At 38.6% G+C, this 17127-nt stretch overlaps 1 protein-coding gene across 1 annotated transcript in view; it reads left to right on the top strand.

Moving 5' to 3' along the window:
• The first annotated feature begins 2387 nt into the window (after nt 1-2387).
• The window catches only part of SIPA1L1 (signal induced proliferation associated 1 like 1), a 72743-nt gene continuing 58003 nt past the window's right edge, over nt 2388-17127 (top strand). The window contains exons 1-3 of the mRNA XM_074148815.1: nt 2388-3885; nt 10330-10460; nt 11106-11294. Of these exons, the coding sequence (XP_074004916.1) occupies nt 2388-3885; nt 10330-10460; nt 11106-11294 (1818 nt within the window). The remainder of the gene's footprint in view (nt 3886-10329; nt 10461-11105; nt 11295-17127) is intronic.

The following is a 17127-nucleotide window of genomic DNA, read 5'->3' as shown; positions in this document are numbered from 1 at the left end:
TACTGCGTGAACTTCTGCCCTTGAGTTAATGAGAAACTTGTATTAGTAGGTTATCTGTTCCTGTAAGGACCAGTACTTGAGGGGGAGGAGATGTATGCTTTGCTTTTAGAGATACTGATGGTGAAAGAGGAATGGTGAGGGACAGAAATCTTGGGTTTCATTGCCGGCTATGAAGAGGAGCATGTGGTAGTGGTCATTTGTATTTCTGCCTGTTTAGTGTCCCACCCTCAGCTGGACTCTTCCTTCACTATCCCTTTTAGCCTGTCTTCTTCCTGCCCTTAAATCCTTGTCAGTTTTCATTCTGTTTTCCTTCCATTCTCCCTATAAAAGCAAGTCTGTATAGCTCCTTAGAAAGGGCTATGCAATGTTCCCATTTCATAGAGCTTATTGCATAAACAATATTTGCTATGACACAATCAAAAAGCACAGACAGAACATCAGGTTATATGATAGCGCACAGTGTTTGCATTTTTCCTTCCTTGATCTGATTTGTGCCTGACGTTGTTTCACCAGCTTTGTCAGTTCTTGGACTGGAGAGTGTTTCAAATTTGTAAAAAGTTACAGCTGAAAATTCAGTAGTTTTGCAACAGCTGCATGGACAGACTCCCTTTCTAAAGTTACTCTAATTATATAGGCAGAAAAAACCCTATTGTTTCGGTAGTATTGTAGCAGAATTACAAGGAAAGTAACTGCTGACATAAATAGCTCTGCAAACGCAGTGATACCCTAGGTCACTTGCACCACTCTGGCTATGTGTGATGCAGTCAGCTTGCATTTTAAGTATTCCTTATGTGTTCAGCTTTTTATAAATAGCAGCTATTTCAAAGAGGTGCTGTCTATGGCAAGTGAAGTTAAAACATGCCGCCTTTGGAGGCAGAAAGTGCCCTGGCTTGATATTTAATTAGTGTGGAGAAAAGTACTCCATAGTTTTGAGAAGAGACTACAGAAAGTACTAGTTTCCCTGGAAGCATCAGAAAGCCTTGATTCGTAGACAATACTGTATTGTCAGCACGGTGCTGGTTCTGCAGCATCGCTCTGCACACATTTGGCAAATATTTAAAGGCCACGTTTTGTGTAATTGGTTCAGCCTTTGAAAATTATTAACTTCTTTGTGTTACAAGGATATACACAGCAATGCAAGATTTTATCTTGATTGTCTAATGCTTTTGTCTTCTACTAGCAAGGATGTATTTCTGGATGTTTTTTTTTTTTTTAGCTTCTCAAAGAGTAGTATACTAACTGCTTTGTAATCACTTTGGTACTGATGAGGTATGGGAAAGCATTTAACTTCCATGGCTTTGCAAAGCTGGATCATAGAGGAGCTGTAGCAGACAATATTTTGTTAGCCAGGGAAATAAATGGAGCTTTTCATATGAAGTTATTTAAAAGTATGTGTTTATATATGTTGTGAAATTTGGGCAGAGGGAATACATGCTTTCTGGACTATCCAGCTAATCTGCAAATAAGGTTGTGCAAAGCACAGAGTAACTGTTATTGACATTATTATAATTTTGTAATCTTTTTCCTAATTAGCTTCCTTCCTTTTTTTGTTAGCATATCATAGTTATTTACATTAATGGAAAAGTTGAATAGGCATTGTTAATACCTAATAGCAACGAAGGATGTATGACTTGGAAATGGTAAATTCTTTAAAGCGTTTATAAACAAAATTTGGAGTCCTGATCTGGCTCCTCTATAGTTTCTACAGGAAATGTATGCTGTATATGTCCTTCAGCTGAGGAAATTAGCTCCCTACTTGTGCTTTGTAAAACTGTCCACTAACCCAACTAAAAAGTATCTAATCAGTTCATAAGGAAAAAAATTGTATTTAGGTGTGGAATCCAAATGTAGAAGTACTTTTTCAGAAGACAAACCAACCATATCTAGAAAACTCTTCACCACTGTATAACACAACTCTGCATTTTTGAGATGATGATCAATGAGATTTAAAAGCATGTTTGTTAGAAATATTAATTCTGTGTAATAGTCACTTCAATAGTTTCAGTTTGGAAAAAAGATATATATGAAATGATTAATACTTTTATGTCCCTTTTTCTCTTCTAGGCTTAAAAGAAGCATAAGCGATTGGATTACAACTCTGACATTTTGGAGCACAAGTGATGTTAAAACAATTTGAATGTATTGGAGCATGGCTGCTTCTTAAAATGCAAAAGTTAAAGGGAATTACTGCTTATCAAAACCTACTGAATATCTGGATTTTCTAGATATCCTGCGTTTAACTGCATCCTTAAATGTCCGTGATTAAGATCTCATGCAACCGCTGTATAGTTTGGAGGCTATTCTCCAAAAGAGAACTGTGCATTTAAAAAGCAGAAATGAGTATGTTTTCTCTTGGAACTTACTAAGGTTGAACATACTGAAAGATCATGACCAGCTTGAAGCGGTCCCAGACCGAAAGGGCTGTTGCCACTGGGGTATCAGTCGGAACAGATGGCACCTCAAAAGTCCACTCGGATGACTTTTATATGAGGCGCTTTAGGTCACAGAATGGCAGCTTAGGATCTGCAGTCATGGCACCGGTTGGACCTCCTCGGAATGAAAGTTCCCATCATGTTACCTCTACTCCTGGGGTCCCTAAAATGGGGGTCAGGGCAAGGATTGCTGATTGGCCCCCAAGGAAGGAGAACATCAAGGAAGCAAGCAGATCTAGTCAAGATATTGAAACGGCGAGTTGCCTTGACAGCATGTCTTCTAAAAGCAGTCCTGGGAGTCAGGGAAGTTCTGTTAACCTGAATGCTAGTGATTCTGTCATGTTAAAGAGCATCCAGAGCACACTTAAAACCAAGACCAGACAATCTGAGAATCTAGACTCCAGGTTTCTTACACCCGATGTCTATCCCAGTTCCCCAAGGAAAGCTCTTCGCAGAATAAGACAGCGTAGCAACAGTGACATTACCATAAGTGAGCTTGATGTGGATAGTTTTGATGAATGTATCTCACCCACTTTTAAATCTGGACCATCTCTGCACAGGGAGTATGGCAGCACATCTTCCATAGATAAGCAGGGAACTTCAGGGGACAGTTTTTTTGACTTATTAAAGGGCTATAAAGATGAAAAGTCTGATCAGAGAAGCCCATCCACAACTAAGCTCAGTGAACTCTTGATTGCCAGTGGAAGCAAGGGTTCAGAATTCTCTCTAGATGTGATAGATGGACCTATTACTCAAAGGGAAAACCTGCGACTCTTTAAGGAAAGGGAGAAGCCACTCAAGAGACGCTCAAAATCAGAGACAGGAGATTCATCCATTTTTCGTAAGCTGCGCAATGCCAAAGGTGAAGGGGAGCTTGGGAAGTCTTCAGATCTTGAAGATAACAGGTCAGAAGATAGCGTTAAGCCTTGGACTTGCCCGAAGTGTTTTGCTCATTATGATGTACAGAGTATTTTATTTGATTTAAATGAAGCAGCAATCAACAGGCATAATGTCATCAAAAGAAGGAACACAACCACAGGTGCATCTGCTGCTGCTGTAGCATCACTTGTCTCTGGCCCTTTGTCCCATTCTGCAAGTTTCAATTCTCCAATGGGCAGCACTGAAGACCTGAATTCAAAAGGAAGTCTCAATATGGACCAAGGGGATGATAAAAGCAATGAACTTGTGATGAGTTGTCCTTATTTTCGTAATGAGATTGGTGGGGAAGGGGAGAGGAAGATCAGCCTTTCCAAATCTAATTCAGGTTCCTTCAGTGGATGCGAAAGTGCCTCGTTTGAGTCAACTCTGAGTTCTCATTGCACAAATGCCGGAGTAGCAGTTCTGGAAGTTCCTAAGGAGAATCTGATTTTACATCTAGACAGAGTGAAAAGATACATCGTTGAACATGTAGACCTTGGTGCATATTATTATCGAAAATTCTTCTATCAGAAAGGTAAGTAAATTTTATTTCTCCTTGTGTTTTAGTAATGATTTTTTATTTTACCAACATACAAAATTCAGCTGATGTGTAGTAGTATTTGCAAGAATTATGTATTTTTTTTTAATCATCAGTGCTTAAATATGGTACATTTTATGGATCAATACATGCTATGTCTAATAATCTTTCATAGTGTTGGAGTAAAAAACTGTTGATGATTTAGTAGTGTTATACGTAACAGCAGTGGCTACAAATTATAAATGTCTTGAAACACAGCTGTGGTATCTATGTGAGTGGGCAGAGGTTGGCACTTGAAAGATTAAAAAGGAAAATAAAAACCTGAAATATGAGAACTTTCTTCTCTCCATATCAAGACTTGATGTACTGAGGATTTAATGGAATGTGCAGCTTGAAAAGTTAGCCTAGCTTTGCTATGGTGTCTTCTGATTGACAGGACTGGTCTAATGACTGACCTGAAGAGTGCTTGGTCCTTAGCTACCAGAGATCAGGATTGGGTTTCGTCTCCTTGGTGAAAGCAGCTCAAAGGTGCTTGTTTCATGCAGATTAAAGCAACAGGGATGCCTGGTTAAAATAAGTGGATGGTCAGTTCAAAAAAGCTGTGTTACAGCTAATAATCTCATCTCCCATTTTACCGCTTGCCTTGAAATATGTCCATATCTTGTCTCTTCTTCCCTGTGTTGTTCCTTGGTTGGGTGGCTCTCGTCACACTTTCCATAGTCTCTTTCTGCAGTCCTCTTAGGGCGGAGAGGTAGCCATTGCTGCACGGTTTTTGAGAGTGCTGATCCACATCCTTTGGAGAGAAAGGAGTGAGGAAAAATACTAGTTTTCTGACAACAGTAAACCAGATGCGTGATGTAGGATGAGGTATGTTTGGAGAGGAGAGCCTGAGATTAGAGACATTTGCCTGCAACTACCTTCCTAACTCTCCCTCTGAAACAATTTGGTTCCTTACCGCTCTGGTGAGTTTTGCAATCAGCAGCTAAAGGTGCAGTCTCGTGTTACAGTTGACCTGATTTAACAGCATTTCAACACTAAAAGTGGAAGACTATTCCTCCCCCTTCCTTGTACCAGTTCTCTTGTTTTCTGGAAACTTGATAAGCTGGTTCAGTTCACTAACCAAGCAGAAATCTTGCCATCGCAATAAATTTGCTTTTTATTGCTTGGTTATTTCTCTGAAGTTTTAGTGGGTCAACTCAGTTTTCCCTGCGGTCTGAGAAGTGCCAAAGCCTAGTGTCAGGTAAGCAATGTGAGTGAACAGCAGAAGGGGAAGGGGGTGTGAGCAACAGCAATTTATTATTCCCTTATCCTTAACAGAAACCACACCCTTGAGCTTCTACAGTGCCAGTCACTACTATATCTCCTTTTCTTTCTAGTTGTAATTAAGATGAATCAGATAAAATTGACATAACCAAGTCCTAAGGGTATTGGTGAGGGGTAACCAGATATAAAAGTGTCAGTATGTGTATAGAGTGGGTTTGGAGGCAGAGAAGAAGCTGTGTTTAGTTTTATTTTGCCTTAAGCCCTAAAACTGGATTTTAAATTCACTGTGCTTGTGTTCAGTCCAGCAAGTGAGAGCCAGGGGCGTTGTTCCTACCAGAGATTTTTGCCTGAGAAGAGGTATGCTTCAGAAGCCTCATCAGATATGCCCAGACCCCACAGTTCTACAAGTACCAAACACATTTTGTTGGCCACCCAGCATTATCGTCTTTCCCCAAGCAGACTTTAGACTAATCTGAAAGATACGGGATAGTGATAAAACTTAAAGCAGCATAATAGGAAAAAAAAAATAATCAAGGAAGAGAGTTGTAACTGAAGTTCTTATAACATGAAGCAAGTAAGGATGCAGAAACTTCCTTGTTTAAAGAGGAGGTTGAATCTTTATGATGTTATGAGTGGAATAGACAGTAACGAAAAGACAGTTTCAGTGGGATCAGCTAGTCAAGTCAGCAGACCTCAGGTAATTTTATAGTCTTAAAATTATGAAGCAAAGAATTCTGATTCAGCAACAATAGCTTTTAAAGATCTCAAACTAGGAAAATCTCATAAATTGGAGAACTACTGAAGTAATTCTGAATCATCTAAAGGATAAAAGGCAATGACCCATAGAATTGTAATCCATTAGTTTGTTTTCGTTTCAACTTGAAATAAGAAAGCAGGTAATTCGGGACTATATCAACAAAGAACTGCCAGTTAAAAATCATTAATGATGCCAGTCAGCATGATCTAATGAAAAGTAGGTCTTCTCACAAAAAAAAAAGCCACACTATTAATCTTTTGTCTTAAAAAAAAAGAAAAAGAATGAAAGCCATTGTATTGATATAATTCTTTTTAATTTCTCCAAGGTAATTTGGTGAGATGTTGATGGTGACTTGATTGAAATTTTTAATTATATGGAATTAAATATTTGTTTCCATCAGCTCGTCTAAGTGCTGCTTAAAGAGAGCATATCGTTCCGGAGGAGCACTCTATTCTCTGTCCCCCCAGTTGTGCCTGGGAATTACAGTTCTCATGGAAAGAACCAAGAGCATCCATTTAGCTTTGGTCTTCATCAGTCAGTAGTCACTAACATTGTTACCATTTAGGACGAATTTGAGTTACTGGCTTAGAATGAAAGACTTGACTGAGAAGTAAATACTTTCTTGAGCTGGCTTTATAAAAAGTGAGCTGTAGATCAGCTTTTCTTTAACTGTTGGCAGCCGGTAAAAAACCCCTTTGCTCTTATGCTTTAAATTGCTGCATATTCTATCCCCAAATCAGTACCTTTCAAGTATGTGGCTAGACTTACAGAAAATTTACAGTTAACAGTCTGGACATGAGCAACAGCCTGAAGACATTATGGGACTGAGCTCTACAAATGCAGCCCTCTTGTTTCCTGAGAACTGCTGGGCAGTTTTCCAGTGCTGTAAATGCTGCGGTGGGATTAGGGGGAAAATGCTTGATGCAGAGTTTCATTCTGAAGCAAAATGTTTGGGAATTTTATTTCTAGTTTGATTACACAAAATGCATCAATTGAACATGATATCCAAAGGTAAGTATCACAAAAGCACAAAAAACCCCTCCTTGCTCAAAATCAAGTGCGTTGACGTGGATTTCCTTTGCCGGGGAAACTTGCAAATATCTGCCAGGAAAATTAGTATTTTAACTTAAATTCTTTCACTGGAAGTGTCTTATGAATTATATGATAAATATTTAACTATTTTTAAAGGTATGTATAATCTGTTTTAATGACCAGGTACAAGCAATTATTTCTTTTTGGCATGGATTTATAAATTAATTTATGGCTGTTGCTAGTTGTCTCCTGAATGTTTTTTAGTTAAATATTTTTTCAACAGCAATTTAAGTGGAATAATGTGAAGCTTGAGAAGTGTTGATTTCAATGAGGTTCTGTGTGGGGTGGAAGAAAAAGCTTTCTCTATGCTATTCACGTTTGGCATAAAATTCTTGAATTGTAGTTGTGAAGTAGCCCTTGTTTTTATAATAAAACTCCTAATTAACTACCTTTGGATGTTAAGCTTTGTGCACTTATATTCTGCTACTGCTTTTCCTACTACAGGAAAGAGAAAGTGGTTGGATGCAAGGGAATTCAGGATGTAGTGGAAAATCAGGTGGAGATGCAAGAAACTCTGTACCGCAGGGAAGAGTAGTCAGATACGAGGGTATATACTGTAGGTTGCAGAATGAATACAGAGGCGGGGTGGAGGAGGAGAAAGAATAAAGGCAAAAGTAAAGAATGGATGACCCTGTAGTAAATGTGAATAGAGGAGAGGACAACGTGAATAGAAGAGAGGACTGAGGAGATGCACAGGAGAGCTAGAAAGACAACTGCCCAGTGTAGAGCGAAGGGACAGGGGATAAAAGACATTTCCAATTAGCAGAGAAGTATAAAATTTCACACTTTGTGCATTTTACCAAATTAATAGGAGCTAGGTAAAAAGCTTAATTCAATGATACAGAATTGTATGTGTATTTTCATGCAGCTCCAAACATTCCTCTTCCCAGATTTCCTAAACGTGTGTTCAAGATGTAGAATAATTTCTCCTCAGAAAACTCTCTATCTGAATTGCAGCTGAGACTGGTTACAAGATACACAAATTGTGCAGTTGTCAGTACAGAAAACGAATGTAGTTTTTGGACCCTTCTAGTATGTATTACCAACATCTCTTTTTTTTTTTGCTTTAAAATGCTTGTATAAGCGAAGTTACATCGATGTTTTTAAGTCACTAAGCAGTTTGGCGTGGAGATGGCCAAGCTATCTCAGGTTCTGGAAGCTGCGTAATATGCTGATAGAAAATTGATCTCACATTCTCAATGACTGTGCATCTGCATTGACCATCTCTGCATAAACTGTTTGGTGAGCTATAAACATCCTGAAAAAAGCAAGTTACTTAATGGAGGAAGAAGAAAAGCTAGGGTGCAAATAAGATGGTTTGGGTTTTTAACAGATCTCTGTGGCGTTTTCAGGGCTCATATCAGCGGAGTAGTATAAAGATTTAATTAGACTTATGTGGATGGTCTAATATATTCATAATTTCCCCACTCATGACTAATTCAGTCACCCAAAACTTATGCCAATATTTACAGGATATTCCACCAGATATTAAAAGAATTTTGAATCTTAATTATCTCTGTGCAGAATATTGGCTTTTGATGACTTGCAGAGGAATTTGGTAAAAAACAAGCTATATAATGCTGCGAGCGTGTTTCTTTTATGTTTTCCATGCTCTGAAATCTTAAATGGAAAACATTGAGGAAAGGGTAATGAAATACCAGATACCGGGGAATTAGAATAGAGCCCCCAAGGGCTTAAAGGGGTGGACAGCTGTGCGAAAGCAAAGGTGTAATTCTAGGGCACAAGTAAGCTCACAAGGAGAGAGCACCTACTTGAAAAGCATTTAGCATGTTGGAGGAAAGTATAGCAAGAACCAGTAAGCATAATTTAAAAAAGAAATAGAATAAAAAATAAGGCACTCAAATTTGTTAACACTGCAAGTGATTACTCATTGGGAAAAATGACAGCCGTCACTTTGGATGGAGTGTATTTCAATATCTATTTTTGGTATCTTTAAAGATGCTGTTCTTGATGATGATATTAAAATATTTTACATTTTCTCTCTATAGCTCATATTAGACTGCTCTTAAAGTTCTTGTTTTAGAGTTCTGCTTGTTTTAAGGATAACACGTAATCAGCATATAGTAGTTCGGGCAGTATGGTTACATTTCCTTTTGGAGCAGTTACATCTTTTTTTCATTCCACTAAATTTCACTTTTCTTCTTTGAATTGTTGAATTTTCAGATAGCTCTAACTTTCTATTTCTGTGCATGTATAAATTCATTCATATATGCAGACATGCAGCATACAGAAAGTGATGACATAGGATTTGTCAGGTGTTGTATGTTTGAATTCAGTTGTTGTCACTTGATATATGTGCAACATATACATTAGCAACAAAAGGAGGGCTAAGGAGAATCTCCATCCTTTATCTGATGTGGGGGAAAACAGAGTGACCAAGGATGAGGAAAAGGCTGAGGTACTTAATGCTGCCTTTGCAGCAGACTTTAATAGTAAGACCAGCTGTTCTCCAGGTAGCCAGCCTCCTGAGCTGGGAGACAGGGAGGGGGAGCAGAATGAAGCCCCCATAATCCAAGGGGAAATGGTTAGTGACCTGCTACACACACAAGTTTATGGGGCCAGATGGGATCTACCCAAGGGTACTGAGGAGGCTGACGAAAATGCTCACCAAACCACTTTCCATCATTTATCAGCAGTTCTGGCTAACCGAGGAGGTCCCAGTTGACTCGAAGTTAGCAAATACGATGCACATCTACAAGAAGGGCAGGAGAGAGGATCAGGGAAGTACAGGCCTGTCAGTCTGACCTCAGTGCTGGGGAAGGTTGTGGAGCAGATCATCTGAGTGCCATCACAAGGCACGTATAGGGCAACCAGGCGACCAGGCCCTGTCAGCATGGGTTTATGAAAGGCAGGTCCTGCTTGACTAACCTGATGTCCTTCTATGACAAGGTGACCCACTTAGTGGATGAGGGAAAGGCTGTGAATGTCTACCTAGACTTAAGTAAAGCCTTTGATGCCATTTCCCATGGGATTCTCCTGGAGACTTTGTTGTACTCAGTGTGAATGAAACAGATGTCGCTATAAGAGCCAATGTAAGAGGTGAATCCTGTTTTAGGCCTGTTTATGCAGAGATGCAATGCTGAATTTCAGCCTCCTTGTATAAACGGAGCTCATTAGAGAGCTGAAGCATGAGAATGAAATCCTGGTACCACTGAAGACATGCTCTTACTGACTCTAGTGGTGCTGGCAATTTATTTCCAATAGAACAACTAAGCATGAAAATATGGAAATACAGTTGAAGTGTAAGAACTAAGATGAACTCTTACCTTTTATTTGTGTGTTCTTTTTTTTTTTTTTTTGTATGCAAGAACACTGGAACTATTTTGGGGCAGATGAGAACCTGGGTCCAGTAGCTGTGAGTATAAGAAGAGAGAAGCCAGAGGAAATCAAAGAAAATGGACCTCAATACAACTACCGGATCATATTCAGAACCAGTGAGGTAAGCAGTTCAGGAATGACAGTAAAAGAAGCTAGAAGTCAGCAGGCAAAACCAGGTGGTATGGGTGGGGTTTGTGTGCTTTTCAGCATTAATAATAGATTTTTGTCTTCTCTACATACTTAGAATCCAGAAATCTCCTGACAAAGTTATGCCGCATGTTTATATTATACAGAATACAAATAAACATATCAGTGAGTGAGTTTATTCCATAACATCCAATACAGAGGAAACTCTGAGGGTTGTTTTGGTTAAAGCTTGAGAAACTTACAGGAGCTATGTTAGCTAGAAGTAAGCAAAGAGGAGGAAAATTACTTCCTCCACTGTTATATGTGACAGGAGGTAGACCTGAGAAGTGTGCTTTTTTACTTTGAAATGCTCTGCTAGAAGTACTACTACTAATCTTTTCCAAGTATTAGTTTCCTGTAAAACTCAAATCTGTTGAATCATTTGAAATATTCTGACTGCTGTTAGCTATCAGTGAGTGACATTTTGCGTATCAGTGTTTCATGCAACATAAATTACTTAATGTCCTCAGTCTCTGTTGAGAATTAGAAAAATAGTACATTTTGCTCCACTGCTATTGCTAAGCAACCCTTTCTCAGTGCATAATTCAATATATAATCTATTTTTGTTTTGTATGCTTAGCTTATGACATTAAGAGGCTCTGTGCTGGAAGATGCTATCCCTTCAACTGCAAAGCATTGCACAGCCAGGGGACTTCCCCTAAAAGAAGTGCTGGAGTATGTGGTTCCTGAGCTGAATATCCATTGCCTAAGGCTGGCCTTCAACACTCCAAAAGTCACAGAACAGCTTATGAAGCTGGATGAACAAGGGGTAAGTTCAGAGTTACAGAATGAGACAAATTGTCTTAAACTATCAGATTACTGCCATGAACTGCAAAATTACCTTTTAGCTTTAAGTGATTAGAGGCAGCCTATTAAAATGCCTCATTTAAACTAAAGTTTGTCATCAGTAGGGAGAGTTATGTTGCATGTCTTTCCCCCAAGTTTTGCAGAATACTTGGTATGTATGAAATCAAGTTCATTGGTCTAAGTAGTTCGAAGTTTTAGATTCACATTATGGCAATTGTCCATTTTGATTTAGTTTAAAAGAGACTAAGTGGTTGTTTTTCAAAGACAGTGGGGGAGGAGCGAGTTCTGTTCTGGTTTTATTATTGCTATTATAATGAGAATAGCAATCTCCCATGTTACTGAATGTTTTGTTGTAATACTGTATTGGCACAACCAGTGTCTGTTGCCAGGGTACTGCCTGTCTTTTTTTTTTTTTTTTTTTTTTCCCCCCTGAAACAAAACTACATCAGAAAATATTCTACAACCTTCTTCATACAAGTGGTTTTCAATTAGGTGATAGTCCCCATGTCTCTTAAAGATGGAACCGAGGCTCATTAGCTATATAGTTTAGACTTAGCAAAATGAAAGTCCATGAGTAAAGTGAATTTTATGATTAAAAACTTTGACAGTGACATTTAGCAGCTCTGAGTATTGAGACTCTCTTTCTCCTGGTCCTTTTTGCTTCTTATGATCAGACTTTCCTGCACAGAATTAACATCTATGTTGTTATTTCTTTTTGCTGTTGAACTAACATTGCCATCGTAAAATTTAAAAAGGTCTAATCATCATCTCCAGAAGGGAGAGACTATAGTTATTCTGAACAGGTTTATAAGTGATTATTATGAAGATTTTGTCAGCCTCCTTGTGGTTTGGTTATTGAAACGGACAAGATAGGTATTTATTTGGGGATTCTCTATCAGAGGCAAAACTTTGAGTAAAACACTTTGTCTTCTAGTTAGTTTCAGAACTACATCTATTTTACTAAGAACACGATACAAGAGGATGAAGAAATGGGTAGCTGTGGCTGTCGCAGAGCATCCACACTAACCAGGGACTGGTTATGTGTGGTCGGCCCAAGCGGGGCACAGCCTGGTGTTGTCACTGACCATGACCGCTGGTGGGTGCCTGGCTAAGAATATAACAGGATGAGCATGGAGTGATACTTTCCCAGCTCCTGATGGCTTTTAGAGGGCTCTCTATCCTACCCCTCTGCTTTACCAGTTTGATGAATACTAGTTTAGTTAGTTAGTTGTCACGTAGAAGTTGTTCTGTAGTTCTGGTCTTGCTTTTGCCTTTCTCTGGGGTTTTTCCAGTTCCCCTCCTCCTTTCCCACATATATTTTAAAACAGTGCAGTTTTGAAAATAGGGAAAAAATTGGTTTAGTATGCTTTCTTATCTCTTCTCTCTCTAATATTTACTGATATTTTTATTTGCTTTATGGCTACTACTGAACACTGAAAGTATCTTTTCATGAATGCCTAAGAACCTGTTCCTTAGGGGTGTAAGTCAGAGCTCATTGCTGTAGAGTCAAAGTTGGGTGTCTTTGTACCACATATGTCACTTCGAGCTTTACTTGCACGGAGGTTCATCTGCCCAGTTATCCACCATCATAAGTTCCTTCGGTAGCTCTCGTAGCCAGTCTTCAGCTCCAGTACTGTAGAGTAATAATTCAGTAATGTTAGCAAACTTAGTTACCTTACTATTCATCATCTCTATCAGGTTGCTAAAGTGTGTTACATACTATATATCCAAGTTCAGATCCCAGCCTTACTGTACTGATCATTTTCTTCAGCTCCTTTTTGTCGTTTAGCAAGTTACACGTCTAAGTGAGGTCCTTTTCTGTACCCTGGCTATTTAGGGTTTTAAGACTTTCTGAAGAAGCAGCTTTGTTAAATGTCTCTTGGAAATTCGGATACTCTGCATCAGCTGTATCTCCTGCATGTGCTTGCTGGCCTCACAGAGAACACCACTGCAGTGAGCCAGCAGACACATAAGGTTGAGGAGAGGTGGGTTTACCATATAGCCTGCTAAAAGGATGGAATTTAGGATACTTACGGCTTCTCAGTGTAACTATTCTCTTTCACGTGATGAGATCCTAGTAAGTTGAAGGCCTGAGTGTTTTCCTTAGAGCAGTGGTTAGAGCAGTGATTCCAAATATGCACATATTCAGTGTTTGTGATTTGTTACCTGAGCCTAAACTTAATCTGCCCTTCATCCAGAATTAAGTTTGTCAGGCACTGGAAGACTCAAGGATATTTTTCAATCTCTGAAGTTTTCTGTTTCAGCAGTGGAGAAAATGGAGTTTAATTCAACATGGTTCCATAAGTGAGCCTTTGGATTCAAGGATCAGTACCTTCCAGATATTTCCATCAAGAACCTGCAATCTCAATAGCGTCAGTGGGAAAAATTTCACAAAGAAAAAAAAAATCTAGCGGAAAGTTATAGTTAAAGAAATTAATTCCAAAATTATTTCCAGTAAATACCTAATTTAAAAAGTAATTTAGCATAACTTGCTTCGGAAGTCGGTTATGTCTAAAAAAATGCGAGATTAAATAATGCTGATTTCATATCGTGTATTTCATTAAGCTCCTGACAGTATAGTGTATAGTATGACTTTCTGTTACTATTTAAACTTTTAAAAATCATTGAGGACAAGCGATAGTTAAAATTGTATTATCTACATCAAAGTATTTTCTGTTTTTGTGGTAATGAAACAGTTTGACACTTCTAACAGAAAAAGATAAGCACAGTCTGTACTAATTAGAAGCTGCATTTTTTATCAATTCCAAGCTAACAGAAAAATTTGGGTAACAGCTGCTCTACTAATTAGGTACACGGAATGTTTATCACTTCTTGCTGAGTGTCGCACCGTTTCATTACAGCACGAAGAGGTGCCCGTTTGATACAGCAAATAAGATGTTTTGTAATTTTAAGAGTTAAGACTATGAAGTGACCTTAGCCTGACTTAGCCATTAAGTTTTACCCAGTAACTCCTTCATTGAGCCAAATTTGCATGCACCAGTTTTGATTAAGATAGGCTATCTTTTTATATATTTTGAGTGAGGTTTTAAAGCAGTTGGTTGTTTTCATATTTAAGAATTTGCAGTTCTCTATTTGAGTTTATCTGCTTGTGAATTCCAGATTTCTGATATCTTTCTCTGCTACATCTTAAGAGTCATTATGGTGTGAGATTTTTTCCAGCAAAGGTTTTTGTATGCAGCGATTAAATCATCTGTTGGTCTTGTTTATGATAAACTAAACAGATTGCACTTTTCAAGTCTTTCACTGCAACATATTTTCTCTGAATTTCATATCATTATTACGGCTGAGCTCTGTCTCTTTTACTCTTTCAATATCTGCGTTTGACAGCCAGTGTCAGAATGGGAATATTCTTCTTGCCCCAGTTTTGTACTGGTGTTGTACGTCAAGTTGCATGTTCCTTACTGGAGTCACAGGAACTGTTCTGTACGTACGGCCTGTGTTGCTTGTCACCTAGCTGTTCTTTTATTGGCTTTATTAAAATGCATTCATTTGAATGGTTCTGTATTAAAAAGCAATCCAATCATTCAGTAGCTTCCTGGCTAATTACCATCTGCTAATCTTTGCCTTGAATGCAGAGTTCATGGTAACTTACTTTAGGTTTACTTCCAAATATGATTTAAAAATTTGAATATCAGGGCAATTACTGATTTATTCCAGAAGTTTATCTTTATGGCAGTTCCTCTTTCACAGAAATACTGTGAAATGTCAGTCAGTTTTTAATATAATTCCATATTTATAATATAAACTTGCTGACTGGTTAAATCCAAGATGTGCTGTCTTTCACTGGGTGCTAGACAAATACTTGGAGTGCACTTTTCCCACATATATAAATATGTAAATACTTTAAGATTATTAAAATGAAGCTGCTACTTGAGGAGTTTTACCACAGCAGAATTCATCCTTCAGCTCCTTTTTTACTTATGACTTGGAGTTAATACGCTTTGAAGGACCCTAGATTTATCAGAAGGAGGTGTAGCAATGGGGACTGCATGCCTGCCTTCTCCCAGATCCACCTTTTTGATTCAGAAATATCAGCTTCTGTTGTCCTTAGGAAACTTTTTTTTTTTTGAAGTTCAGCAAATTTAAGAACACAGCTAGAAGGCACGTCTTGCTCTTTGCATAACCCTTATTTAGTTTCTTAGGCTGACATTTTCAAAGCAATAAAGGAGAGTTGTTTGGTTGCTCGTGGATGCTGCAGATCCCATTTATGTTTATGCCCTTGAAAATACTTCCTTCATTTGAAATTGAAGCTTAAATCGTGTAGGTGTGCTTGGTGAGAATGGTTTTCTTTGTCCGAACTTAAGTAAAATTACTAGAAACTATTGTAATTAGCAGTGCAGCTAAGGCATTGTGATCCCATGGAACATTTCCCTGGGAGTGGAGAGAGAGCATACCTGAGCAGTAAACGCTGCCTGAATGGTCCAAGGCAGGACCTGCTACTGATAATGTGGAAAGTGGTGGCAGTTGTTGTGGTAGGAGCAACAGCGGTGCCACCTCTCGCCACCCTTCCTGGCCCCCCTCCTCTGTCCTCCCTTCCCACATGTCAGCAGTACCTGATCCAGGTTGTCTTCGAGAGCACACAGCCCAGAGTTTGGCTGCTGTGAGGCAATAAGCTCGCAGTGAGTGCAATCATGTAGTTTGCTAGCGAAGCAGAGATCATAGAAATGTTCCTGCAAATCTCATCTAGCTCCTGTGATTCTTGAGAAAATTTAAATCTTGATCAAACAGTCATCGTGCAGAATGTTTTACCAAAAAAAAAAAAAACATGTGCCATCCATCTGTATCTGGACAGTTTTGAGCGTTGTGTACACTGATGGTTGTTTTGAATTTTTGGATTTTTTTTTTAAGTGAATGGGCAGTTGAAATAAATAATCATGGTAATAAATTGTAACATTAATTTTCATGTGCAAATTAATGTATTTGGTTTTCCAATAAATATCTTTACTTCAAGTCTTAATACTTAGATGCCCAAAATATGCAGGCTTCGTTCTTAAAGATGAATGGTTTTGGTTGGGTTTATAGTGCTGAAAGACTGTATTTCCTTTATAGTTACACAGAAGTATATATAATAAGTTAAAATTAATGCATTCCAGTTCAATTATGTGTCCACATCATTCCGGCAAGTTCCAGAACTTTTTGTGTCATGACCTGTGATAGAAGCTTTGAGAGCAAATCACAGTATATTGGGATGATTTTGCTTCCCTTGCAAATAACTGTTCTCACTTCCCACTAACCTGTAGCCCAGACTTGCAAATCTCATGCCAGTTTCGATAGACGTTCTTGTGATTTTGCTCTGGCAGATCTGCTTGGTATTGATTTAAAATGGAGCCTCTGCAGAAATTCGTGTGTGGGAGGGAAGATTATTTACCCTGCAATAAGTGTTGCGTTTTTGCTAGATGGATTCCATGTGTAAACGCCGAGGCTCTCCTTTGCGCTCTGCCAGAATTCCTGCCTGTGAAACTGGGTTTGGGGATGGCAGTAAATGGCCGTGGGTGCTGCTTTATTCCCTTCTGGAACTTCTGTTCCTGTAGTGTAGACATAAAGGGCACAGATGTGATCCTTTTTGTGTTTGCATCAGTTTGGAATTGGTGGGAACAGTTTGCTTTGAAGAATTATGGTGGGGTAAAAAATTAACTTTATTCACATCTACAGTTTCTGCTGTTTTAGGAACATCAAAAGCCAAATTAGAGGAAAAATGGAACTAAAAAGCACAAATATGTTTGAAAGTCTATGCTAGTATATAGTATCTTTAAAGTGTTCCCAGCATTTCTCAA

Source organism: Numenius arquata, chromosome 6 (genome assembly GCF_964106895.1).
Source record: "Numenius arquata chromosome 6, bNumArq3.hap1.1, whole genome shotgun sequence".
Taxonomy (NCBI): domain Eukaryota; kingdom Metazoa; phylum Chordata; class Aves; order Charadriiformes; family Scolopacidae; genus Numenius; species Numenius arquata.
This window is presented reverse-complemented; position numbering and strand designations above follow the sequence as displayed.